The sequence below is a fragment of the Papio anubis genome, chromosome 20, assembly GCF_008728515.1.
Source record: "Papio anubis isolate 15944 chromosome 20, Panubis1.0, whole genome shotgun sequence".
Classification (NCBI taxonomy): Eukaryota; Metazoa; Chordata; class Mammalia; order Primates; family Cercopithecidae; genus Papio; species Papio anubis.
In genome coordinates this window covers 44,674,491-44,700,777 of record NC_044995.1, presented here as the reverse complement: position 1 = coordinate 44,700,777, position 26,287 = coordinate 44,674,491, and the positions used below count along the sequence as shown (strand labels likewise).

Genomic DNA, 26,287 nt, shown 5'->3' with positions numbered 1-26,287 from the left:
GGCTCCCTTGCTGAACCCCCTTTTATTGCCCCGAGGGTAAAGCCTAAACTCTTTCACCCACGTTACAAGGTTCTGTCTGATATGAAATTTGCTGGCTTCTCCAATTCAAGTTTTGCTGGTATCAGGATTTTTTTTTTTTTTTTTGAGACGGAGTCTCACTCTGTCGCCCAGGCTGGAGTGCAGTGGCCGGATCTCAGCTCACTGCAAGCTCCGCCTCCCGGGTTCACGCCATTCTCCTGCCTCAGCCTCCCGAGTAGCTGGGACTACAGGCGTCCGCCACATCGCCCGGCTAGTTTTTTGTATTTTTTAGTAGAGACGGGGTTTCACCATGTTAGCCAGGATGGTCTCGATCTCCTGACCTCGTGATCCACCCGTCTCGGCCTCCCAAAGTGCTGGGATTACAGGCTTGAGCCACCGCGCCCGGCCAGGATTTTTTTCTAGGAGTAGCTGCGACCATTTAGTATGGTGGAAAAATAATCATGCCAATAATAACTAATAGTATTTAAGCATTTAATCTGTCCCAGGCAAGGTTTTATTATTGTATCACCTTAACCCTCAAACCCTGTGAAGTTAGACACTTTATTTATTTATTTATTGATATATTTATTTATTTTTGAGACAGAGTCTTGCTCTGTGGCCCAGGCTGGAGTGCAATGGCATCATCTCTGCTTACTGCAACCTCCGCCTCCCAGGTTCAAGTGATTCTCCTGCCTCAGCCTCCTGAGTAGCTGGGACACTACAGGCATGTGCCCCCATGCCTGCCTAATTTTTTTGTATTTTTAGTGGAGATGGGGTTTCACCATGTTGCCCAGGCTGGTCTCGAACTCCTGATCTTAGGTGATCCACCCATCTTGGCCTCCCAAAGTGCTGGGATTACAGGCATAAGCCACTGTGCCCAGCCTAAACCTTTGCTCTAAAACTCATTTTTTGTGTCTGCATTTTATTTTATTTTATTTTATTTTGAGATGAAATCTCACTCTGTTGCCCAGGCTGGAGTGCAGTGGCACTGTCTCAGCTCACTGCAGCCTCCGCCTCCTGGATTCAAGCAATTCTCTGCCTCAGCCTTCAGAGTGGCTGGGATTACAAGCACTTAACACCACACCTGCTGGCTAATTTTTTGTATTTTTAGTAGAAACAGGATTTCACCATCTTGGCCAGGCTGGTCCTGAACTCCTGATCTTGTGATCCATCCTCCTAAGCCTCCCGAAGTGCTGGGATTACAGGTGTGAGCCATGGCGCCTGGCCGTGTCTGCATTTTTTATTTCCTTGGTGTGAGGCAATGAACCTTGGGTATTACCCCAGATGGATGATACTACTTCAATATCTGCCAGTCACTGCAATTTGTTATCAGTGGGATTATATCAACTGCAGCACATTCTATCTGCTTGGAGGCCAGGCCTGAAGTTTCAAGGGGTTGACACCCCCTAGGAGCAAGCCTCAAGTCAACCCATGACTGACAGTAGGTGGGATATAAATACCTCAGCTCCCTCACCCCTCGGTTGGAATAACTGAAGAGTATGTTCCATGCCACTTCCCAGATGTACCTGGGGAGGTTAAGTTCCACTTTCTCACCATGTAACTTGTTTGAAGACACACCCGGTATTGGCTCTTTGCCTTTCCTCTTCCACTTTCTCCTTCCCCAGCTGGCGTCTTCTGGGGTCACCTTCTTGATAAACTATGTTTGCTAGAATCCTTGTCTGAGGATCTGCCCTTGTGAGACCCTAAGATGTTACCAGAGAGAGTTAGGAAGCTCGGAATGGGGTGGAAGTGTTGCTGTATAGTGGTTAGACAGAGTTGAGATCTGAAGGAAAATAAGATAGTTAAAGCTCTTGACTCTGGAGTCAGAGGGTCCTGGGTTCAAATCTCAGGTCTGAGAGATCTTGGACAAGTTATAACTCCTCTGCAAGTCTCAGTTTCCATTTTGTTGGTGAATGGAGGGAGGGAGGGGAATTCCTACTTTATGAGGTTGACACGATAATGAAATTACACTTTGTTGTCAATGTGCCTAGCACAGTGCCTGGTACATGATGGTTGTGATGGCTGTTATACGGGAGACTGGGAAGAGATCCTAAGGGCTGAGATTTGCTTCACTGGAGGCAGGAAGTGGAAGCTCCTTTATTGGGTGCAATGAAAGAAGGTGTTGAGAGATGGGAGATAGATGTTGATGGGAAAGAAAAAGGGAGAGATGGTGGGAAGGAGAGAGAGAGAATGGTACGCATTAGGCAGATTAACTTCTCTTTATTGCAGAGAAAGGGGGGAAATTAGGATTTTCTAGGCTGTCTGCAACTCAGCAAAAAGGGCTGTGATGACCGGGCAGCATTGAGCAACTCTGACTCCGCCTTCTCCTCTTCCCACACCTTCTGGTTACCGAAAACCCAGGGTGTAGAAAAGCTTCTTCTCTTTGAATGACAGAACCACAGCATAATGCGTGGCTTCAACCTGCTCCTCTTCTGGGGTAAGTGTGAGGTTGAATGGGGGTTAGGGGAGGCCTGGGTTGGACATAGGCTTCAGGGGAAATGGGAGGGCCATGGATGGTCCAGCCAAGAGATCATAAGTCCAGGCTGGATGCTGCAAACACCTTCATTCGGGGAACCTTTGACAAAATTCCATTGCCCAGGGAAGTCCATCTGTCAGATTAGATTTTTCTCAATAGTCATTCATTTGACCTGTGTTTCCTGAGCACTTCCTGTGTCTTAGGTGCTGTTCTAGGCACTAGAGGATATAGCAGTGAGAAAAAAAGACTAAGTTCCTGCACTCTTGAGGCTGATATTCTAGTGGGTAGGAGCAGACGGGAAAGAAGGCACAAACGATCATAGTCCACTTAGCACTGCTCTAACTTCTTTAAACATAGAACGTATCCAATTGTCACAACATTTCTATGACATTGGGTTATTATTAGTCCTATTTTGCAGATGAGAAAACTGAGGCAAAGGAGATAAAATAATTTTCCCAAGGCCACTTAGTCAATAAGGGGTAGAGGCAGGATTTCAAGCCAGGCAGTCTGACTGCAGAGTCTGTAAGCTTTTCCATTACACTATGTTGCCCCAAATTATAAGTAAACATAGGAATTTCAGGTAGCGATAAGTGCTATGAAAGAAGTTGTTACAGAATGTGGTTGGGGGTTATGTTGAAGGGAGAAGTCTGGGGTTGAGGAGGGGCAATTCGAGCTGAGTCCTGAACAATGAGATAGACCCTTCCTGTGCTCTTATTTCTCTTTCTTCAGGTGTCAGTTTGTCTCAACCTTGTTTATCTTCTATGTTTCTGGTTTTTCTTCTATGTCTTGTGTATTTTGGTCATTGGATCACATTTAAGAATGGAGGATATCGGGGACATATTCTAAGTAGCAAGTATGGGTTTCCTCTGCTGTTGTACAGTGGATCTGAATCCCCTATTTTAACAAGGAGGAAACTGAGGTACAAAGAGATTAAATAACTTCCTCAAGGCCACACAATCATTAATTGGTGAAGCCAGATTTTTAAACCCAAGCATTTTGACTCCAGACGTTGTATGCCTAAACAGTATGCTGAATTGCCTCTAAAATAATTAATGAATGAGCAGAAGAATTTTTGTTAGTAATAATAGATAGAATTTGGGAGTTTGGATCTGTGGGACCTGTTGACCGGCAGGCTACATTAGAAGAAATAGGTGGCCTGTGGGCATCAAATGTAGGAATGTAGAGTTGTTATTTTGGGGTGTTGGCAATGGTATTAACTGTTAACACTCCTTATTCTGCCCTGAAGCTAATCAGCAAAGAGTTGTGATGATGATAGTGATGATAATGATGGTGATGATCATGATGGTGGTGGTGATAATAGTGATGATGAAGATGGTAATGATTATGGTGATGGTGATGATGATGATGATGAGGATGATAATGGTGATGATAGGGATAATGAAGATGATGATGGTGATGATGGTGTGATAATGACCATGAAGATGGTGATGATGGTGGTGATGATGGTGATAATGCTGATGGTGATGATGATAATGGTGATGATGGCAATTATAATGGTGATGATGATGATGGTGATGATGAAGATGATGATGGTGATGATGACAGTGATAATGATGGAGATAATGATGATGGTGCAGGAGACCTAAATGCTGCAGGGCTGCATTGCCTTTAAACATTAAAAAATGGGCTGGGTGCGGTGGCTCACGCTTGTAATCCCAGCAGTTTAGGAGGCTAAGGCAGGCGGATCATGAGGTCAGGAGATCGAGACCATCCTGTCCAACATAGTGAAACCCTGTCTCTACTAAAAATACAAAAATTAGCTGGGCGTGGTGGCACGTGCCTGTAATCCCAGCTACTCGGGAGGCTGAGGCAGGAGAATAGCTTGAACCAGGGAGTTGGAGGTTGCAGTGAGCCTAGATCCCACCCCTGCACTCCAGCCTGGCGACAGAGCGAGACTCCATCTCAAAAAAAAAAAAGAAAAGAAAAGAAAAGAAAGGAAAAGAAAAGAAAAATGAACTGCCCTACCCTGTCACGAAATTTTAATACTATAGACACACTGTATATCTATATATGTATTTTCTGTATATACATATGCATCTTTTACATAAAAGAGTGAGCTTAAAAAAATCTCTTCCTGAGAACCAAGTTTGAGTCCTTTGGGGGAGATATCACCCCTTTTGAGAATGCATGCTTTAATGTATGCTTTAGAAAATCAACTGGAACTTTTTTTTTTTTTAGAGACAGGGTCACCTAGGCTGGAGAGTAGTGGCATGATCTTGGTTCACTGCAGTCTCAATCCCCTGGGCTCAAGCAATCCTCCCACCTCAGCATCCTGAGTAGCTGGGACTACAAGGAGTCACCGCCACCCAGCTAATTAAAAAAGTTTTTTTTTTTGTAGAGACGAAGTCTCACTGTGTTGCCCAGGCTGGTCTCAAACTGCTGGTCTCAAGTGATCCTCCCAACTTGGCCTCCTGAGTAGCTGGGGCTATAGGCATGTGCCACTATGCCCAGATAGTTTTTGTATTTTTTGTAGAGATGGAGTTTTGCCATATTGTCCAGGCTGGTCTTGAACTCCTGGTCTCAAGGAATTTACCCACCTTGGCCTCCCAAAGTGCTGGGATTACAGGTGTGCACCATAGTGCTTAGCCTGGAACTATTTAATCAAAAAGAAAAAGAAGATAAAGACAGACAAAATGAAAAGCAAAAACAAAGTGCAGAAAACCAGGAATGGTCATTGTTAAGCTTATGCAAAATAGTGTATGTTTGTTCCTTAACTAAGTTTGTCATCTAGCCTCTTCAAACCTGTTTCCGTGGGGCCAAGCCAGGAGTAATTTTGCAGATTGAGCCCAAAAGGTTTTCTTTTGGTGGTTCATGGTGATTTTCTTTTCTCTCTTCACAGGATGTTGTGTTATGCACAGCTGGGAAAGGCACACAGGACCCACACTGAAACCAACGACGAAGGGTAAGTGGGCCAGAGAGAATGCAGATACCGGAAGGGGTGGAGAATGTTTTCTCCCCAGGAAATATCCCAGGAAGCTGAGCCTCATCCAGATGCTTGCTGGGAGCTAGTTAGTGGCAGAGCAAGGGTTAATATGCAGGTCTCCTGATTCTCACTTCAGGATCTTTCCTTTGTACTTAGAATAGCTGTGTGATCTCAGATAAGTCACCTAACCTCCCTGAACTTCAGTTTCCCAAGCTGTGAAATACAGATAACAATAGGGATGTTGTGAAACTTAACTTCAAAGAAGTAGCTTTGGAAACCACCTAAGATAGATAGATAGATAGATAGATAGATAGATAGATAGATATAGTGTGTGTATATATAATGTAGTATATATTTTTAAATATTAATATATATTTAAATATATAAAATATATCCACTACATATTAATATATATTAAATGCATACATTATATATTATTAGTATATAAGATATATTTTATTAATATATAAATATATTTTATATGTTTTATAAATATAATATATATGTTTTATATATTGTTTATATATAAAATATATTTTAAAAATAAAATAAAAGCAAGGAGAGGAGGAGGAGGAAGAGGAGGAGGAAAGGGAGCGAAAAGAAGAGGGCATCGAGAAATTGTAAAAATGTGGAACCAACCCAAATGCCCATCAGTCAACAAGTGGATAAAGAAACTGTAGGCTGGGCACACTGGCTCACGCTATAATTTCAGCGCTTTGGGAGGCCGAGCCAGGCAGATCACTAGAGGCCAGGAGTTCAAGACCAGCCTGGCCAATATGCTGAAACCCCCATCTCTACTAAAAACGCAAAAATTAGCTGGGCATGATGGCACATGCCTGCAATCCCAGCTACTCAGGAGGCTGAAGCAGGAGAATTTTATATATAAAATATATATTATTATAATAATATATAATGTATTATATAATAATATAACAATATATGATATATAAAATATTATATATTATATAATAATAAATCATTTATATAATATATAACATTAATATATAATGTATTGTATTATTAAAATACATATTAATAGTATTCATATATTAATAATATATAACATATTATATATTAATAATATATAACGTATAATACAATACATGATTAATATATAAACCATATTTTATATATTATTAGTCGAGTGTGGTGGTGCGTGCCTACATGCTGCAGTCCTCGAACCCCCAGGCTGGAGCGCAGTGGTGCTACCATAGCTGACTTCTGCCTCGAACCCCCAGGCTCAAGCGATCCTCCCGCCTCAGCTTCCCGAGTAGCTGGGACTACAGGCACGCACCACCAAACTCGACTAATTTTCTTGATTTTTTAAAATAGTAGAGATGGGGTCTTGCTATGTTGCCTAGGCTAGTCTCAAACTTCTGGGCTCAAACAATCCTCTCACCTCAGCCTCCCAAATTGTTGGGATTACAGGCATGAGCCACTGTGTCCAGCTGGCTCCTGAAATATTTATAGGGACTTTTAAGATATCTTTTCCCCCATTCACGTCTTTGCTTTCTGAGAACTCAATCAGCCAATTTGGTAATTAAAGAGTAAACATTACTGTTTTGCTCTCATTGTGTGTCTGGTGCTAAAGCATCTCCAGTTCTCCTAAATGAGATGAAATCTTTCTCAGAATGGGTTGGGGGTAGTCACATCCATATACGTGGAAAAGAGAAAATTCCATTAAAACATTTTCAAAAAGATTATCTTTGATAAAACAGCCATCATTATTATTGATCCCAGAAAGCCCTTGGAGGGTGGGGAAGAGGCTGTATTAATCTTTATACCTCTGGAACTCAGCCAGGATCTGGAAGCATGTAGGCAAGTAACGTGGGTAAATAAAAAAAGGAATAGACCGGGCATGGTGGCTCATGCCTGTAAACCCAGCGCTGTGGGAGGCCTAAGCCTTGGATTGCTTGAATCTATTGTGTCATTCTTATGCCTTTGCATCCTCATAGTTTAGCTCCCGTTTATGAGTGAGACCATATAAGGTTTGGTTTTCCATTCCTGAGTTATTTCACTTAGAATAATGGTCTTCAGTCTCATCCAGGTTGTTGCAAATGCCATTAATTCATTCTTTTTTATGGCTGAGTAGTGTTCTGTCATGCATGTATGTATGTGTGTGTGTGTGTGTATATATATATATATATCACAGTTTCCTTTTTTTTTTTTTTTTTGATGGAGTCTCACTTCGTCACCCAGGCTGAAGTGCAATGCCACGATTTCAGCTCACTGAAACCTCTGCTTCCTGGGTTCAAGTGATTCTCCTGCCTTGGCCTCCCAAGTAGTTGGGATTACAGGCATGTGCCACCACACCTGGCTAATTTTTGCATTTTTAGTAGAGATGGGGGTTTCACCATCTTGGCCAGGCTGGTCTCAAACTCCTGACCTCAAGAGATCTGCCCGCCTCGGCCTCCCAAGGTGCTGGGATTACAGGTGTAAGCCACCATGTCCGGCCTACAGTTTCTTTATCCACTTGTTGATTGATGGGCATTTGGGTTGGTTCCACATTTTTGCAATTTCTCAATGTCCTCTTCTTTTTCCTCCCTTTCTTCCTCCTCTTCCTCCCCCTCCTCCTCTCCTTCCTTTCCCTCCTCCTTTTCCTCCTCCTCCTCTTTGTCTTTGGGGTCTTTAAAAATTAAATCATCCTTTGGAAGTTAGTAATGAAGACTGAATTTAAACGGAGGCAGGATTCTGACAAACCCACTTCTTTTCATGCTTTATTTAATCTGTATAGTAACAGAGAACACATCTAAAGTATGGTAAACAACACTACAGAAAAAAAATGTGCTGGTTTAAAAAACCTTTCTTTACCCTGTTTTGTATGTTTCTTTCTTTTTCTTCCCATGCTTGCATTTGATAAAAGAGCTATTATTTTCCTGCATTATGATAAACTTTAAATTTATCCTGGTATGGTTTGGCTGTGTCCCCACCTAAATCTCATCTTGAATTGTAGCTCCCAGAATCCCCATGTGTCAGGGAAGAGACCCAGTGGGAGCTAATTGAATCATGGGGGCAGGTTTTCCCATGCTGTTCTTGTGATAGCATCTCGTGAATAAGTCTCATGAGATCTGATGGTTTGATAAAGGGTAGTTCCCCTGCACACGCTCTTGCCTGCCGCCATGTAAGACATGCCTTTGCTCTTCCTTCACCTTCCACCATGATTGTGAGGCCTCCCCCGCCAAGCTGAACTGTCAATCAAGTAAACTCCTTTCCTTTATAAATTACCCAGTCTTGGATAGGTCTCTATTAGCAGCGTAAGAACAGATGGATACAATCCCAACTTACTTTTTTCTGAAAATTATTTATGTTCTATTTTTTTTAAAGACATGAGCTGTCCCTCGTAGATTTTTTTTTTTTTTTTTTTTTTGAGATGGAGTCTCACTCTTGTTCCCCAGGCGGGAGTACAGTGGCACAATTTTGGCTCACTGCAACCTCCACCTCCTGGGTTCAAGCGATTCCCTTGCCTCAGCCTCCTGAGTAGCTGGGATTATAGGCACCTGCCACCACGCCTGGCTAATTTTTGTATTTTTAGTAGAGATGGGCTTTCACCATGTTGGTCAGGCTGGTCTTGAACCCCTGACCTTAGGTGATCTGCCCACCTCAACCTTCCAAAGTGCTGGGATTACAGGCATGAGCCACTGTGCCTGGTCCCTTTGTAGGATTTTTTAAAAAGGGCTTTATTGAGATGGTTAGGAAAATTTTTTTAAGGAAGTGACGTTCCAGTGGACTTAAAGGATGGATGAATTGATGTTACCCAGGCAAAAGGGCAGGGTGGAATACGGCATGACTGATGGCCAGAACAGTGGGTGCAAAGGTCCTGAGGTTGGAAAGAAGTTGGAGGACCGAGCGAAGGTGAGTGTGACTGATGGCAGATGGCAGGAGATGAGATGGGGAGGTGAACAGGTACGTAGTCCCGCAAGACTGGGTTGTTATTCTGGACTTGGGTGGGTTTCAGTTGTGAGGGAGAGGGCTAGAGGAAGAGGATGATGGAAAACTCACAGCATGAAGGGACCACAAGTGATAAAATACCGGAAGTCTGCATAGAGAAATGTTGCCTCTGCAGATGAAAGAGGAAGATGGAAATGAGAAGAGAGATACCATCTGAGGTCTCATGCAGGGAAGGGAAATAAACAAGGCACATTATAGGAGCAAAGAACTTAGATCTCAAAACTGAGTGTATAACATAAACAGGGCGAATAATGTCACAGTCATGATAATCCCTTCCTTCTATTTTTATGATACGTTTTAGTTTTTCCGTACTACCAATTGATGTTGGCATTATCGTTGGTTCCTCTCTTTTCACCCCTCACGTCCAATCCATTGGCAAATTTTGTTAGTGTTGCTTTAAAAAGAAAATTCTGAATTGCATTCCCTCCATTACTCCCCTCCGGGTTGTATCCACAGACATTGTTCAACTGGACAAGTGCAGCCACCCCGTCCTTGGTCAGTTTGTTTCTGATCTTCTATAGTTCATCTTCCAACCAGTGGCCAGAAGGCTCATGTTAAAACCTTATGCTGTGTCCCTACTCTGCTCTAAATCCTCCCATGACTCCCATCTTTCTTTGATACAAAGCCCAAGTCTACTATTCATAATAGTCAAGATGTGGAATCCACCTCAGTGTCCATCAACAGATGAATGGATGAACACAGTGTGGTCTGCATACACAACGGATTGCTATTTGGCCATAAAAAGAATGACATTCCACAATTTGCAGCAACGTGGATGAAACTGGAGGTTGTTAAGTGAAATGAGCCAGGCACAGAAAGGCAAATATCACATGTCCTGACTCATATGTAGTTGCCCTATTGTGCCACTGAGCACTGGATCTTATTCCTTCCATCTAACTGTGGTTTTTGTACCGACTAGTTAATCCCTCATTATCCCGCTTCCCCACTATCCTTCCCAGCCTCTGGTAATTACCATTCTACTCTCTACCTCGGTGAGATAATGATGATGATTATTTTTAGCTCCCACATAGGAATGAGAACATGCAATATTTATCTTTCTGTGCATGGCTTATTTCACTTAACATAATGTCCTCCAGTCTTCCAGTTCCATCTATGTTTCTGCAAATGATAGAATTTCATTATTTCTTCTCTTTTCTTTTCCCTTTCCTTTCCCCTTTCCTTTCCCCTTTCCTTTCCCCTTTCCTTTCCCCTTCCCTTTCCCCTTCCCTTCCCTTCCCTTCCCTTCCCTTCCCCTCCCTTCCTTTCCTATTTTCTTTTTTGATGGAGTTTTGCTCTTATTGCTCAGGCCGGAGTGCAATGCGTGATCTTGGCTCACTGCAACCTCCACCTCCGTGGTTCAAGTGATTCTCCTGCTTCAGCCTCCTGAGTAGCTGGGATTACAGGCATGCGCCACCACACCTGGCTAATTTTTTGTATTTTTAGTAGAGACGGGGCTTTTTCATGTTGGTCAGGCTGGTCTCGAACTCCCGACCACAAGTGATCCACCCACCTCGGCCTCCCCATGTGCTGGGATTGCAGGTGTGAGCCACCGTGCCCGGTGAATGCTGAATAGCTGAATGCTATTCCATTGAGTATGTATACCACATCTTCCTCACCCATTCATCCATTGATGGACACTTAGGTTGATTCCATCTCTCGCATGCCCACCACAAGAATGACAGCATCAAGTGAGCCTCTTTCCTAGCACCTAGGAGCCTGACCCCACCTGTGATCTTGTCCTTTTGAAGCTCACAGTGTGGTGGTGAAGGTGGCCATGAAGGAGGGAATCACTGAAACAATCAAGCAGTCACAGTTTTGATGAATTCCATAAAAGAAGAGCTCAGGGAGCTATGGAGGAGTCAGGGAAGGCTTCTTGGAGGAAGTGACATTAAAGCAAGATCTGAGAAATGAGTGGAAGCTGGCCTGGCAAAGCAGAGGCAGAGGGAACAGCATGTGCAAAGGCCCTGTGATAGGAAGGTTAGAAATGGAGCACAGAGAGAAACTGACATGATGAGGCTGAATGATGTGGTTGGGTCTGGTCACTGGGGGCTTTGCAGTTCATGTTGAGTGATTTGAGTTTTATTTGTAAGGAGAACAAAGAGCATTATAGGCAAGGGGTGGAGGTGGGAGGTCGAATGTGCATTCAGAGATGACCATGGTGTGGAGTAGAAGACTGTGGAGGACAATGGGGGTATGTAGAAATGTTGAATTTAGAGGAAGATCTGGATCAGGCAGATGGTGGGGTGATGGTGGGTAATTGTCAAATGTTATTTGGGAGCGGGGATCAACAGGGCTTGGAGGCTCATTAAATGTGGTGGTTAAACAGGCAAACTGAGGTACAGAGACGTGAAATCACTTGTCCCAAGACTGGACTGGCTAGTATAGAGTGTTGATTGCTTTCATAGAAACAAAGTAACCACGAATGAAACAATGCAGATGTTTATTTTTATCCATCTCATAAATCTCCAACTTGAAGATGGAACAGGGTCGTGGAACAACCTTGCCTAGGAGGTCATCCCGTCTCCCAGGTGCCTTTTGCCTTGTTGCCTCTCCAACCTTAGATGTGAGCCTCATCTGCCATGGTTGGGAATGGATCACCCTACTCTGTCCATCTTCCAGCCCAGGTGAAAAGTGAAAGGAAGTGTAGAGTATGCTCTTTCTTTTCAAGGTCATGATCAGACAGTGAACACATCACTTCTATTCATTCTCCTCAGCCAGATTTTTGCCAGGTGGCCACAGCTAGCTGCGTCTGGCCCACCCTACTCCAGCACTACTTCATCTTAACTTATATCTTAATTACATCTACAAAGACGCAGTTTCTAAATAAGATGAAATTCACAGGTACCAGGGTTTAGGACTTTAACGTATCTTCTGGGAGGAACACAGTCCAACCCATAACAGCCACCTCCACCCTTGTATGCTGGGCTCCCTTGCAGCCTCACTCTAATGCTCTAATCTTGTCTAAACTTTTCTTTATACACCACCTAGATAATAAATGTAGAGACAGTACCATGTGCCCATCTCATGCCACCTGCACCAGCACTGTGGACAGTTACTATTGTGCTTGCAAACAAGGATTCCGGTCCAGCAATGGACAAAATCACTTCAAGGATCCAGGAGTGGAATGCAAAGGTGAGTTCATATCCCCTCAAACCCTCCAGCATTTGGTAGTAAAATCAAGCAAAAGCGGGCTGGGTATTGAATGTAGGTACTCCCCCACCCCCCTTTTTTAAAATCTGGTTTAATAATCTATACCTTTTAAGTGGAGCATTAGGCCATTTCTGTTCAAGGTTAATATTGATATGTGACGGTTTTGTTCCTGTCACAGCATTACTAGCTAGTGTTGCTAGCAAATGTACTTACTTATTTCCTTCCTTCTTTCCCTTCTCTCTCTTCTTCCTCTTCTTCCTTCCTCTTCCTTTTCTTCTCCTTACGTCTGGCAAACCACCGTTCTGTCGGTTCGTCGATCCTGAGGATTCCAAGGGGATAAGCATCCTGAAGAGCAGCCAGGTGTGGAAGGACATCATTTCGCGACCCAGTGTCACTTCCACCATATGTCGCCAGCATGCTCAGATTCCAGATGAGTAGACATAAGATTTCATTGCTTGATGGAATTGAAGTCGCAAGCATTGAATGATGCATATGGAATGGTATATTGTTTTACTTATTTTCCTTTTTTTTCAAAATACAGTCTTCCAGCGTAGTAGGGCAAATTTGTAACCTTAACTCTGTCTAGATGTTGATGAATGTTCCTGGAAAGCCAGCCCCGCGTCCTAATTCAGCGTCTGCAAACCTGTCGGGAGGTGGTATCAATGAAAGTGCAGTTGTTTACTTGGTTTCTCTTCTCCCACTGGAAATAACTGGAAACCAGGAAAGCCAGGCAATTCTCCACTGGTAATGCTCGTGACTCCCAGCAGGGATGGGTCTTGGGTGGGGATGATTTCATGTATTTTCAAACTTAGGCACCCACTTCTCTTATCTGCTCAAATCTCTCTTCCACTGCTTCAGATATTAATGAGTGCCTCACCTGCAGGGTGTGTGCCCTGAGCATTCTCCTGACTGTGTCAGCCCATGGGAAGCTAAGCAATTGCAACTGTCAAGTTGATTCATCTCTAGAAACTCCATCTGTTTATTATTACCTACTTAATTACACTAAGGGTCATCTCACCGGAAGACCTTATAGAAAGGGATTTTTCCATGTAGGGATGAGAAAAATAGCTCGTCTAGAGAGGTAAAAACATATAGTTGCTCTATGTCTTTTCCTCTATCCTCATTTTGGGCCTGTGGCTGTTCCTACATGTTGTAGGTAGGTTCCCAGGCAGCAATACGGTTGAGGTCTTTTTTTGTTTTGTATCTTGTTTAACAATCTATATCTTTAAGTGGAGCATTAGGCCATTTCTGGGTTCAAGGTTAATATTGATATTTGAGGGTTTTGTCTTATCACAGTAAGCAGTAAAGAAGGTTGCTTTGTGATCTCAATTGTGTAAAATGCTTTATATCTGTGAACTATATGCAAAATGTTAAGTGGGAAATGGATTAAACCTCTTGCTCTAACTGAGTAAGTCAGATAATGGTATCAGAATATGATGGGGTGCATTGTCTCACATGTCTGGGGATTCATCTGGGAGGGATTCATTTCTTTTTTTGTTTTATTTTATTTTCTTTTTTTTGTTTTGTTTTTTTTTGAGGCGAGCTCCTGTTTCATATCACCCAGGTTGGAGTGCAGTGGGTCGGATCTCGCTCACTGCAAGCCCGCCTCTCCCGGTTTACGCTTATTCTCCTGCCTCAGCCTCCCCGAGTAGTTCGACTGTACCACTACTCTCGCTAAGCTTTTGTATTTTTAGAGACGTGGGGTTTCACTGTGTTAGCCAGGATGGTCTCGATCTCCTGACCTCGTGATGGGAGGATTCATTTCTCTGCCATTTGGTCTTTTGTTCTTCATTAGGCTAGTCAGGGGCTTGTTCGTGTGGCAGAGGTCAGAGGCCCAAGAGAATGAACAGAAGCCAACAGGTCTCTTGAGGCCCATGTTTGGAATTAGCACCTCATTACTTCACTGTCTTCTATTGGTCAGTGCAAGTCATAGGGCCAGCTATATTTAAGGGGTAGAGAAACAGACTCCACCTCCTAGTGCAAGGTATGGTAAAGTCACATGGCTTGCAATCTACATCTTGGGGTATATATACAGAGAGAAGTAAAGGACTATGGCTACTTTTGCAATCTCTGATAATTATGTTTTGAAACTATTTGCCACCCTTCTGCTTACATGCTAGTGGCTAGAATTTGTTCTCATGGCCATGCCTACTGTAAGAAGGGGCTGGGGGCCGGGCGCGGTGGCTCAAGCCTGTAATCCCAGCACTTTGGGAGGCCGAGACGGGCGGATTACGAGGTCAGGAGATCGAGACCATCCTGGCTAGCACGGTGAAACCCCGTCTCTACTAAAAAATACAAAAAACTAGCCGGGCGAGGTGGCGGGCGCCTGTAGTCCCAGCTACTCGGGAGGCTGAGGCAGGAGAATGGCGTAAACCCGGGAGGCGGAGCTTGCAGTGAGCTGAGATCTGGCCACTGCACTCCCGCCTGGGCGACAGAGCGAGACTCCGTCTCAAAAAAAAAAAAAAAAAAAAAAGAAGGGGCTGGGAAATATGCCCCACTGTGTGCCTGGGAAGAAGGGGGGGAACATGGATATCAGGGAGCATCAGCCCTGTCTGCTGAAAATCAACACTCAGAGTGAATCTCCTATTTGTTGTCTCTATTCCTTGCTTTCTCATTTACCTTGACCTGGGTTTTTTCTTCTACTTGTCAGATGACAATGAATGTGCCAACCCAAGAATGTGCCCAGAGCATGCAACTTGTAATAACACTGTTGGAAACTACTCTTGTTTCTGCGACCCAGGATTTGAATCCAGCAGTGGCCACTTGAGTTTCCAGGGTCTCAAGTGTGAAGGTAGATGGGGATGTCGTCTAAGAAATCAGGTCCAAGACTGTTTGCAAAGACAGCAGTGAGGGGATTGGGGTGGGTCTTGGTTGAGTTTGAGACTTTCATCTGCAAATCTGAAGCCAATAATCATTCATTCACTCATTCATTCACTCATTAAAGAAATACCTCTTGAGCACTTACAGTATACGAGGCTCTATTCTAGGTACTGGGGATACAGCAGTAAATAACATCTCTAAATAACATCTCATTGGGGCTTAGGGCTTCCACGTAGGAATTTGGAGGAGGGATACCATTCAGTCCATAGCACCCATGAACAAACAGCCTGTAAGTGACAGCCAGGTTTTGAACTCAGAATGTCCATGTTCTCAATCCCTCTACTCTGTGCCTCTTTTTTTTGTTTGTTTTTTGTTTTGGGGGCTTTTTTTTTTTTTTTTTTTTTGATAGAGTCTTGCTCTGTTGCTCAGGCTGGAGTGCAGTGGTGCAATCTCGGTTCACTGCAACCTCCCCGTCCTGGGTTCAAGCAATTCTCCTGCCTCAGCTTCCCAAGTAGATGGAATTACAGGCATGTGGCACTATGCCCAGCTAATTTTTGTGTTTTTAGTAGAGACAAGGTTTCACCATGTTGGCCAGGCTGGTCTCAAACTCCTGACCCCAGGTGATCCGCCTGCCTTGGCCTCTCAAAGTGTTGGGATTACAGGCGTGAGCCACTGCGCCCAGCCTGTTTTTTGTTTCTGAGACGGAGTCTCGCTCTGTCGCCCAGGCTGGAGTGCAGTGGCGTGATCTCAGCTCACTGCAACCTCTGCCTCCCAGGTTCAAGCAATTCTCCTGCCTCAGCCTCTTGAGTAGCTGGGATTACAGGCATGTGCCACCGTGCCTGGCTAATTTTTGATTCGGGGCAGGCGAGCCCCAAAGTGGGGTTTACCTCACAAGGGTTCTTGGCTTTGCCCAGGAAAGAATTTAAGGGCAAGCCAGAGGTAGAAGAAAACAGCTTTATTGAAGAGGCAGTGTTACAGTTTTGTAAGTGCTGCAGCTCCGGCAGAGCAGGGCTACCTCATAGCAGAGAGCAGCAGCTCTGGGCAGTTTTGCAATCATTCTTATACCGACTTTTAATCATATGCAGATTAACAGGTGGTTTCTGCAAACATTTCTAGGGAAGGGGTAGTAACTTTTGGGTCATCGGGTCATTACCATAGAAAGGGGAAGTAACTCCCCAATGTTGCCATGTCAATGGTAAACTGACCTGGCACACTGGCGAGCATGCCTTATGGAAAGCTGCTTCCACTCTGTCCTTGTTTTAGCTGGTCCTCAATTTCCTCCAGTGTCCGAGTCCCTCCTCTGGAGTTGAGTCCTGTTTCCTACCTCATTACTAGCTTAACATAATAGAAAGTTATCACTCTCATAACAATTCAATATGGATATACCTGGCCAGTGGGCAGCTTTTCTCCACGTGGTGATAAAGGAATTCAATCTCTCTCCATCTTTTGGTTCTTGCGTTCCTTAGAGCCTTGGAGTTCCTGGTTTTAGCCAGTTGAGGTGAAAGAGGGAGGAGAGAAGTTACACTCACTTCTTGACCACCTTGTCCCTGAAATGACATATACTGTGGCTCTCATATTCCACGAGTGAACAGTAGTCACATGACCTCACCTAGACGCAGAGGGTTCTGGGAAATGTAGTCCCTGGCTGGGGTGCCATTTTCTAGTGAAACATGACTCCGTATTTTGCAAAGGGAAGTATGATTTTGTTGGATCACTGACCAACTTGACTCCACACCCATTCTATACCCCACAGATATTGATGAATGCACTGAAATGTGTCCCATCAATTCAACATGCGCCAACACTCCTGGGAGCTACTTTTGCACCTGCCACCCTGGCTTTGCACCAAGCAATGGACAGTTGAATTTCACAGACCAAAAAGTGGAATGTAGAGGTGAGCAGAGGGTTTGATGGACAATCCAGAAAAGACATTTCTCTTTGTTCTTCTGGGTTTCTTGATATTCTCCAGTTCTTTGCAGATATTGATGAGTGCCGCCAAGATCCATCAACATGTGGTCCAAATTCTCTCTGCACCAATGCTCTGGGCTCCTACAGCTGTGGCTGCATTGCAGGCTTTCGTCCCAATCCAGAAAGCTCCCAGAAAGACGGCAACTTCAGCTGCCAAAGTAATCATCTCTTCGTATTGTGTTGGCAATGGAATCTGTTTCTGGCTTTGACTGGAAAATTCTCATTCTACCCAACCTCAGCATCTTCCTCTTACTGTTGCCTCATCCGCATATTCTGTTTCTTTTCTTCTTCATCCATTTCCTCTTTCAATAAATGATTTTTGGAGTACCTATTAATTAATTAATTAGTTAGTTAAACAGGCCCCTGCAGTAGGCGCTGAAGATTTGGTCCTAAATATGATAGGCATGATTCTTGTCCTCTTGTAGCTTATAGTCTAGGGAAGGAGCCAGAAAACACACACACACAATTATTTAATTACAACTATGAATAAAACAACAAAGAAACATAGTGTGCTTTGAAGTGACTAATAGGATATTGATTGTGCTCCAAGCAAACAGTTAAGCAGAAACCTGAAGGAGGAGAAGGACTTCTCTAGAGCAACAATGGAGATCATGCTGTTCTCGGTTATAGCAGATGCAAAGGTCCTGAGGCTCACACCAAATGAGGACAAGGGGAAGTGGCATTAGACATATCTGATGAAGTGGACAGAGGTCAGATTCTGCAGTGTCTTGGTGGCTTGTGAAGAATTTTGAAAGGGCTGGATGCAGTGACATGCCTATAAACAGCACTTTGGCAGGCAAAGGTGAGAGGATCACTTGAGGCCAGGAATTCAAGACCAGCCTGGGCAACATTGCAAGACTCTGTCTCTACAAAAAATAATGATAAAAAATGAGCCAGATATAGTAGCATGGGCTTGTAGTCCTAGCTACTCAGGAGACTGAGGTGGGAATATCACTTGAGCCTAGGAGATCGAGGCCACAGTGAGCTATGCTCATGCCACAGCACTCAAGCCTGGGTGACAGAGTAAGACCCTGTCTTTTATTTATTATTATTTTTTTTGATGGAGTCTCACTCTGTCGCCCAGGCTGGAGTGCAGTGGTGCTATCTCAGCTCACTGCAACCTCCATCTCCAGGTTCAAACAATTCTCCTGCCTCGGCCTGCTGAGTAGCTAGGATTACAGGTGCCCCCACCACGCCCAGCTAATTTTTGTATTTTTAGTAGAGACGGGGTTTCACCATGTTGGCCAAGCTGTTCTTGAACTCCTGACCTCGTGATCCGCCCACCTCGGCCTCTCAAAGTGCTGGTATTACAGGTGTGAGCCACCGTGCCCTGCCAACCCTTTCTTTTAAAAAAGAATTTCAGAGTCCTTTTCCCCCCCAAGAATAATGGGGAACCATGAAAGGTTTAAAACTGTTAAATTATGGATTATTTACATTAAAAATATGTGTACCTTATTGGAGGCAATGAAGTATAACAAGTAAATGAATATAGCTGATGTATTTCCCAATATAATAAAGATAGTATCATCAATGCCACTGGATCTCCTATGCGTTTCTTCTCCACTCTATCTCCTTGTATCCTCCTCAGAAAACCACTTGGAATTTTGTGTTTATTATTTCCCTACTTAAAAAAATATTTTCCCTGGTACGTACCCCTAAACAATATCTGCCTAGTATTGCTTGTTTTGGAGCTTTGTAAAAATGATATCATACTACATATGACTATAGATGTATGTCTTTTATATGTATGACTTCTCTAATTTGCTCTGTTTCACTCATTATCATGCCTTTTAGAGTATAAGTTGTGCAGGGACATAATACGGAGTGAGAAGTCACACATATAAAAAACATACATCCATAGTCATATGCATGACTGCCTCTAAGAGGTGTGATATTGAGTGAAATAGAGCAAAGTAGAAAATTGTGTGTTGTAGTAAACACATCCTTCATGTTGTAGTGTGTAGCTGTGGTTTGTTCATTTTCCCCCTTGTGTATTAGGGTAATACATGGATTTTAAGCCAGGGAGGGGAGGACATGAAATCAGACGTGAATTTTCATCATCTTTTGCTGAGGTTGAAATTTTTTTGGTTACTGTTGTTTTCTTCCTAGGGGTTCCCTTCAAATGTAAGGAAGATGTGATACCCGATAATGAGCAGGTCCAGCAATGCCAAGAGAGAACCACAGTGAAACCTGAATATGCAAGTATTTCTTAAGGTTCCTAGTTTCTGAGGTTTTCTTAGAAGTCATTCAGGTAGAATGTTGTTTTTGCAGTTCTAACAAAGGCAAAAGTAATAGTGGCCAAAACCAGACAGCAGTTTATTTTTCTCCTCTGTAACTGGCTGAGTGTAAGCTGTGCAGAGTTCGTACGATGGCTCCATTATGCTCTGCCAGCATCAACACAAACCTCTCACTTTGTGGTCCAAGATGGCTGCTCCAGCTCCTGCCCTCACATCTGCATTCCAGCTTGTGGGAAAGGGAGAAGAGGAAGTGAAAAGCACGATCCTTCTCTTTAAGCGTATGACCCAGCACCACTTCTGCTTGCACCTGATTGGGTAGAAATTAGTCATGTGGTCACATCTAGCTGCAAGGGAAGCTGGGAAGAGAGGATATTTGCCTATCGAAAACTTCAGGATTCTCTTAATAAAAGAATGGGAGAATATATTGGAGTCTTCCTGTCAGTGAAGGTGTTGATGCTGCAACTGAGGGATGTTGGTGTGGGGCTGTTACACAGCCAGCCAGGCCAAAAGGAATTTGGACATCCTGATTGTCTAATGAAGTCATTGCAATGAGTAAAGACTCCATGGCCTCTTTAGACATTGATGTCACTATTCTAAATATGAGCTTGTAAATTAGCTTTGGACCACTGTTTTTCTTTTTAAATTGTGGTGAGGTACACATAACATAAAATTCACCATTTTAACTATTTTGAAGTGTGCAATTCAGTGGCACTTAGACCATTCACAATGTTGTGCAATCATCACCTCAATCTAGTTCTAGAATATATTTTTTTTTTTTTTGAGATGGAGTCTTGCTCTGTTGCCCAGGCTGGAGTGCAGTGGGGTGATCTTGGCTCACTGCAACCTCCACCTCCCAGGTTCAAACAATTCTTCCTGCCTCAGCCTCCTGAATAGCTGGGACTACAGGCACCCACTACCATGCCTGGCTAATTTTTGTGTTTTTAGTAGAGATGGGGTTTCACTATGTTGGCCAGGGCTGGTTTCAAACTCCTGACCTCAGGTGATCTGCCCACCTCAGCCTCCCAAAGTGCTGGGATTACAGGTGTGAGCCACCATGCTCAGCCAAGTTCTGGAATATTTTTATCATTAAGCAGTCACTCCCCATTTTCCCCTCCCGCTAGCCCATGGCAAACACTAATCAGCTTTCTGTCTCCGTGGATTTGTCTATTCTTGACATTTTATAGAAACGGAATCATGCGATATTTTCTCCTTTGTGTCTGGCTTCTTTCACTTAGCATGATATTTTTGAGGTTTATTCATGCTGTAGTACATATCAGAGAACTCCATTCCTTTTTATGGCTGAATAATATTCCATATGGACCACTGTTAGTTCATACGTTTCCTCTCCTTTTAATATCACTAAGTAGTTTCGCTATTTGTTTATGTTTGCTTTTTTTTATTCATGGGAGGAAAAGGTGATATGATTCTAATTCTGATCAAACAATGAGTTTTTATTTCCCTGAGAATTCTACAGACTCAGGAATTCAGGGTTACCTCATATGATGGGCTTTATGGGCTAATTTATAGATTACATGCTTGGGGGAATAATCAATTCATGCTCATAAATGCTCTTTTTTTTTTTTCTGGGTCACAGGTCTCCTTCTGTGCACAAATAAATAACATCTTCAGTGTTCTGGACAATGTGTGTGAAAATAAAACAACTGTAGTTTCTCTGAAGGTAACAATTGGGTCTTTTAAATTGTGTTTTGAGTTTCAAACATCCTGGGCACACTTTGGGTGTCTTTATGGCCGGGTGTGGTGGCTCACACCCATAATCCCAGCACTTTGGGAGGTTGAGGCATGTGAATCACTTGAGGTCAGGAGTTCGAGACCAGCCTAGCCAACATGATGAAACCCTGTCTCTACTACAAATACAAAAATTAGCCGGGCATGGTGGCGGGTGCCCATAGTACCAGCTACTCAGGAGGCTGAAGCAGGAGAATTGCTTGAACCCGGGAGGCGGAGGTTGTGGTGAGCCGAGATAGCACAACTGCACTCCAGCCTTGGCAACAGAGTGAGACTCCGTCAAAAAAAATAAATAAATAAAGGAAAGAAAGATCTCTTTATAATTAATGGATTGTGAATTAATATTTGATTTTTTATAGCTGTAAGATTTGAAAAATTAGCATATAGTAAAATTACCTTTTTACTTGTATAGTTCGATGAGTTTTCTAACCTGAATAGATTTGTGGAACTACCACTATAATTAAGATGCAGAACAGTTTAATTATCTCTAAACATTCCCTTGGGCTTCTCCTTTATAGTCAGATACTCCCTCCACCACTAACCTCTACAAATCCCTGATCTAGTCTCTGTCACTGGAGTTTTGTCTTTTAAAGATTGTTATATAAATGAAACCACATAGTATGTGGTCTTTTGAGACTGGCTTCTTTGACTCAGCATAATGCATTTGAGATGCCTGGATAGTGTGTGTATAAACAGTGCCATTTCCTCCTCCTCCTCTTTCTTCCTCCTTTCTTTTCCTTCCTCTTTACTGTGAATGAGATTCAGCACATTCTCATTGCTGTATAACCATCCCCACTATCCATCTCGAGAACTTTCTCATCTTTCCCAAAAAACACTGTCCCTGGCAGGGCACAGTGGCTCAGCCTGTAATCCCAGCACTTTGGGAGGCCGAGGCAGGCAGATCATGAGGTCAGGAAGAGGTCAGGAGATCGAGACCATCCTGGCCAACATGGTGAAACACCGTTTCTACTAAAATACAAAAAATTATCTGGGCATGGTGGCACGTGCCTGTTGTCCCAGCTACTCGGGAAGCTGAGGCAGGGGAATCACTTGAACCTGGGAGGCGGAGGTTGCAGTGAGCTGAGATGGAGCCACTGCACTCCAGCCTGGGCAACAGAGTAAGACTTCATCTCAAAACAAAAAAAAAACAAAAACAACAAAAACAAAAAAAACCACAAAATATCCCACTCTGTCTCCCTGAAACACTCACTTCGCATCCCAATCCCCAGCTCCTGGCACCCACCATCCTACTTTCTGTCTTTGTGAATCTGGTGACTCTAGAAACCTCCTAGGAGTGAGATCACACAGGATTTGTCCTTTTGTGTCTGACTTCTCTCACTGAGCGTGATGTCCTCGAGGTTCATCCACGTTGTAGCATGGATCAGTGCTTCATTCCTTTTTCATTACCGAGTAATATTCCATTTTATCAATAGAGCTGCTATAAACAAACATCCATATATAGTTTGTGTGTGTGTGTGTGTGTGTGTATAAGCATAAATTTTAATTTCTCCAGCATAAATACCTAGGAGTTGTTAGGTTATTACAGTTGTTGATATTAAGTTTTTCTTTCTTTCTTTCTTTTTGAGGTGGAGTTTCACTCTTGTTGCCCAGGCTGGAGTGCAATGGTGCAATCTCGGCTCACCAAAACCTCCACCTCCCAGGTTCAAGTGATTCTCCTGTCTCAGCCTCCCAGGTAGCTAGGATTATAGGCATGCACCACCACATCCAGCTAATTTTCTATTTTTAGTAGAGAGGGGGTTTCTCCACGTTGGTCAGGTTGGCTTCAAACTCCCGACCCCAGGTGATCCACCCACCTCAGCCTCCCAAAATGCTAGGATTACAGGTGTGAGCCACCACGTCTGGCCAAAACCTAGTTTTTCTCCAGCTTTAAGTTGAACTCATTGACATTGTCATTTTCTTTATAAATCTGGTTATTTCTGTATGAAAATAAGAATAACTTTTTACTTGTAATTTTATTAATTTTAAATTAATACATTTATTCATAAAGTACACATTCATTCCTAGGGTTTTCAGATTAAATTTTAATAAATGGTTAACCCTATTTACAAACAGTTTAATTTCCTCAAATGTTTTATACTATGTTTATAAATATTCCAAATCCCCCCTCCCCGCTCCACGCAAATTTCAAGTACCTAGTGAAGAGGATTTACAAATCTAACACGCAAAGTCACCTGGGTCCTCAGCGACTCATAAATCCAATTGATCGAATCTGTAAATGTAGTAATTCAGATTCTTTTAGACATTAAATATGGTTTATAGACAGCCATGTTATCTTAAATTGTTCATATAAAATAACAAGTCTAATTGCTTTTTGCAATAAAAATCATGTGGTTAATTGGTTAGCTTCTCTAATGTGTCAGACTGTTCCAACTCTTTTTTTTGAGGGGGGAAAGAGTTTCGCTCTGTTGCCCAGGCTGGAGTGCAGTGGTGCCATCTTGGCTCACTGCAAGCTCCGCCCCCTGGATTCACGCCATTCTTCTGCCTCAGCCTCCCAAGCAGCTCAGCCTACAGGCACCCACCACCACACCCGGCTAATATTTTGTATTTTTAGTAAAGAAGGGGTTTCGTCATGTTGGCCAGGCTGGTCTCAAACTCCTGACCTCAGGTGATCCACCCACCTCGGCCTCCCAAAGTGCTGGGATTACAGGCATGAGCCACCACACCCAGCCCCAACTATTTAAATGACAGATGTTTCTAGATTATGCTAAAGATGTCAAAAACTTCTAAATTTAACACAAATCCTACTAAGGAGTTTTAGTTGGCCTAAAATTTTCTAACTTTCCTGAGGATATAACATAACTTTCCTAGCTAGGAAGAATAGACATGACAAATCAGAGGGGCAGGATTTGAAGAGATTTCGTCAGCTGTAGAATTGAGTAATATGTTTCCTGGAGATGGTGCTACTTGAGATATTTCTGCTATGTCAGTGGGGAGGGGAATCCCACACCCATACCTTTCGGGGAATACAGAACTCAGGGCATCCTGTTTCTCTTGGACACATATCTCGCAACTGTCCTGCTTACCTCGTGTTTATTGAAATCCTTTTTTTCCTTTTATCATCTAATTTGGATAGATAGAAATTTGTGTTGCTGCTCAAATTTCAGTTTAATTTCCTCTACCATCCAACTGGATTTAATTCATTTAATACATTTTCTTGCATTTATTAGGTTCTGAATTCCTTTTAGTTTTGGGGTTTTTTTTTTGCTTGGGTCAGAGTCACATGTGATAATCCATTTATTGGTGATCATCAGTAATAAGGGTAATCACATGAATATTACTATTACTATTGTTGTTATTGTTTTTCTTACCTTAATCCTCTTCCTCAGACATATCCAGTGTTAAGAGGTAGAAAAGTATCTTCCCCTTTTTACTTTGTGAGCAGGTACACACATACACACATATACATACATACACATACAAATAAACACACACATATACTCACATGCACACACACATATATATATACACATACATGTACACTGGATACATACACACAAATACACACATACACATATACACACATATACATCTCCCCCACATGCACACACATGCACACACATAAGTACATGCATACACACATATGTATATGCACATACATATAACACATACATACACACATGCACACACATAAGTACACAATACACACACATATATATGCACATACATATAACACATACATACACACATGCACACACACACCCCCCACACACACATTTACACACATACACACAGGTATATACACATATATGCATATACCCATACACACATACAGACATACAGACATCTACACACAGATACACACATACACATACATACACACACATATCCACGTTCCTCAGACACATACACACATATATACATACAGGCATATACAAATGTACACACATTCATGAACACACATATATACACACACGTATACATACATATACACAAACACACATACACAGATAGGCATACATAGACATACACAGAGATACACACACATGCACACACATGTACACAGCCCAACACATACATATACACACACTCACATACATAAGCGCACACACACACGCACACACATTGGAGTCATTTTATTGAGCACTTATTTGAGAGGTTTAGGACAGTAATTAATGATTCAGCTTCTGCTGCCAGACTGTCAAGGTTCAAATCGTAGTTCTTCCACCTGCTAGATACGAGTCCTTGTTTCTCCTTTCACACATCAAAATAATCATAAATACCCTCTACTTGCTAGATATCTTCTACAAATTAAACAAGTTAATATATAAAAGACATTTAGAGCAATACCTGGCTCATAAAAAGTGTGTGCTATTTTTATTTCTATATACCAGAACATAAATACCATAATATATAATTTAAAATTAAACCAATTGTTTCTAAACCAAATGCGATACTATATACATGATACTCTGTAATTTGCTTTAGTTAACGATGGCTCAGAGACCTTTTTGCTTGTTGGTGCCTGTAGGTGTACTGCGGTATTCATTTTAACAGCTATATGGCTATCTCATTATTTGATTTCATTTTCATTTATTGACCCAACCTATAGGGCATTGAGGCGTTCCACAAACTATCCTGAAATGAACAGCACTGGACAAGATCCTTGCACAACTTTTAAGTATTTCTGGAAAGATTAATTCCTGGAAGGGGAATTGCTGAGTCAAAGGGTGTATGCAATTTACATGGTTATAGGTACAAACTTACTACATTGCATAAAGGTTACATCGATTTATCTTTCTTGCTTGCTTGCTTTTGACAAGGTCTCACTCTGTCACCCACGCTGGAGTGCAGTGGAGTGATCACAGCTCACTGCAGCCTTGAACTCCAGGGCTCAAGAGATCCTCCCACTTCAGCCTCCTGAGCCGCTGGGACTAGAGTTATGCACCACCGTGCCTGCTCATTTTTAATTTGCTTGTATAGATAGGGTCTTGTTGTATTGTCCAGACTGGTCTTGAATTC

At 42.8% G+C, this 26,287-nt stretch overlaps 2 protein-coding genes across 2 annotated transcripts in view; both read left to right on the top strand.

Moving 5' to 3' along the window:
* The first annotated feature begins 1,874 nt into the window (after positions 1 to 1,874).
* On the top strand, positions 1,875 to 13,280 carry LOC116271702 (adhesion G protein-coupled receptor E1-like). Its single transcript, XM_031660045.1, has 4 exons — positions 1,875 to 2,455; positions 5,355 to 5,417; positions 12,375 to 12,518; positions 13,123 to 13,280. The coding sequence occupies exons 1-4, from the start codon at positions 2,425 to 2,427 to the stop codon at positions 13,161 to 13,163; spliced, it is 279 nt and encodes a 92-aa protein (XP_031515905.1). The 5' UTR covers positions 1,875 to 2,424; the 3' UTR covers positions 13,164 to 13,280.
* A 1,755-nt stretch (positions 13,281 to 15,035) lies between these two features.
* The window catches only part of ADGRE1 (adhesion G protein-coupled receptor E1), a 37,476-nt gene continuing 26,224 nt past the window's right edge, over positions 15,036 to 26,287 (top strand). The window contains exons 1-5 of the mRNA XM_031660044.1: positions 15,036 to 15,327; positions 17,110 to 17,250; positions 17,336 to 17,482; positions 19,434 to 19,522; positions 21,156 to 21,239. Of these exons, the coding sequence (XP_031515904.1) occupies positions 15,213 to 15,327; positions 17,110 to 17,250; positions 17,336 to 17,482; positions 19,434 to 19,522; positions 21,156 to 21,239 (576 nt within the window). The 5' untranslated portion in view covers positions 15,036 to 15,212. The remainder of the gene's footprint in view (positions 15,328 to 17,109; positions 17,251 to 17,335; positions 17,483 to 19,433; positions 19,523 to 21,155; positions 21,240 to 26,287) is intronic.

Coding starts and splice junctions, on each gene's coding strand:
- LOC116271702 (XM_031660045.1), top strand. CDS start 2,425: ATGCGTGGCTTCAACCTGCTCCTCTTCTGGG. Junction 2,456..5,354: donor CAACCTGCTCCTCTTCTGGG/GTAAGTGTGAGG, acceptor CTCTCTTCACAG/GATGTTGTGTTATGCACAGC. Junction 12,519..13,122: donor TCCAGGAGTGGAATGCAAAG/GTGAGTTCATAT, acceptor AACTCTGTCTAG/ATGTTGATGAATGTTCCTGG.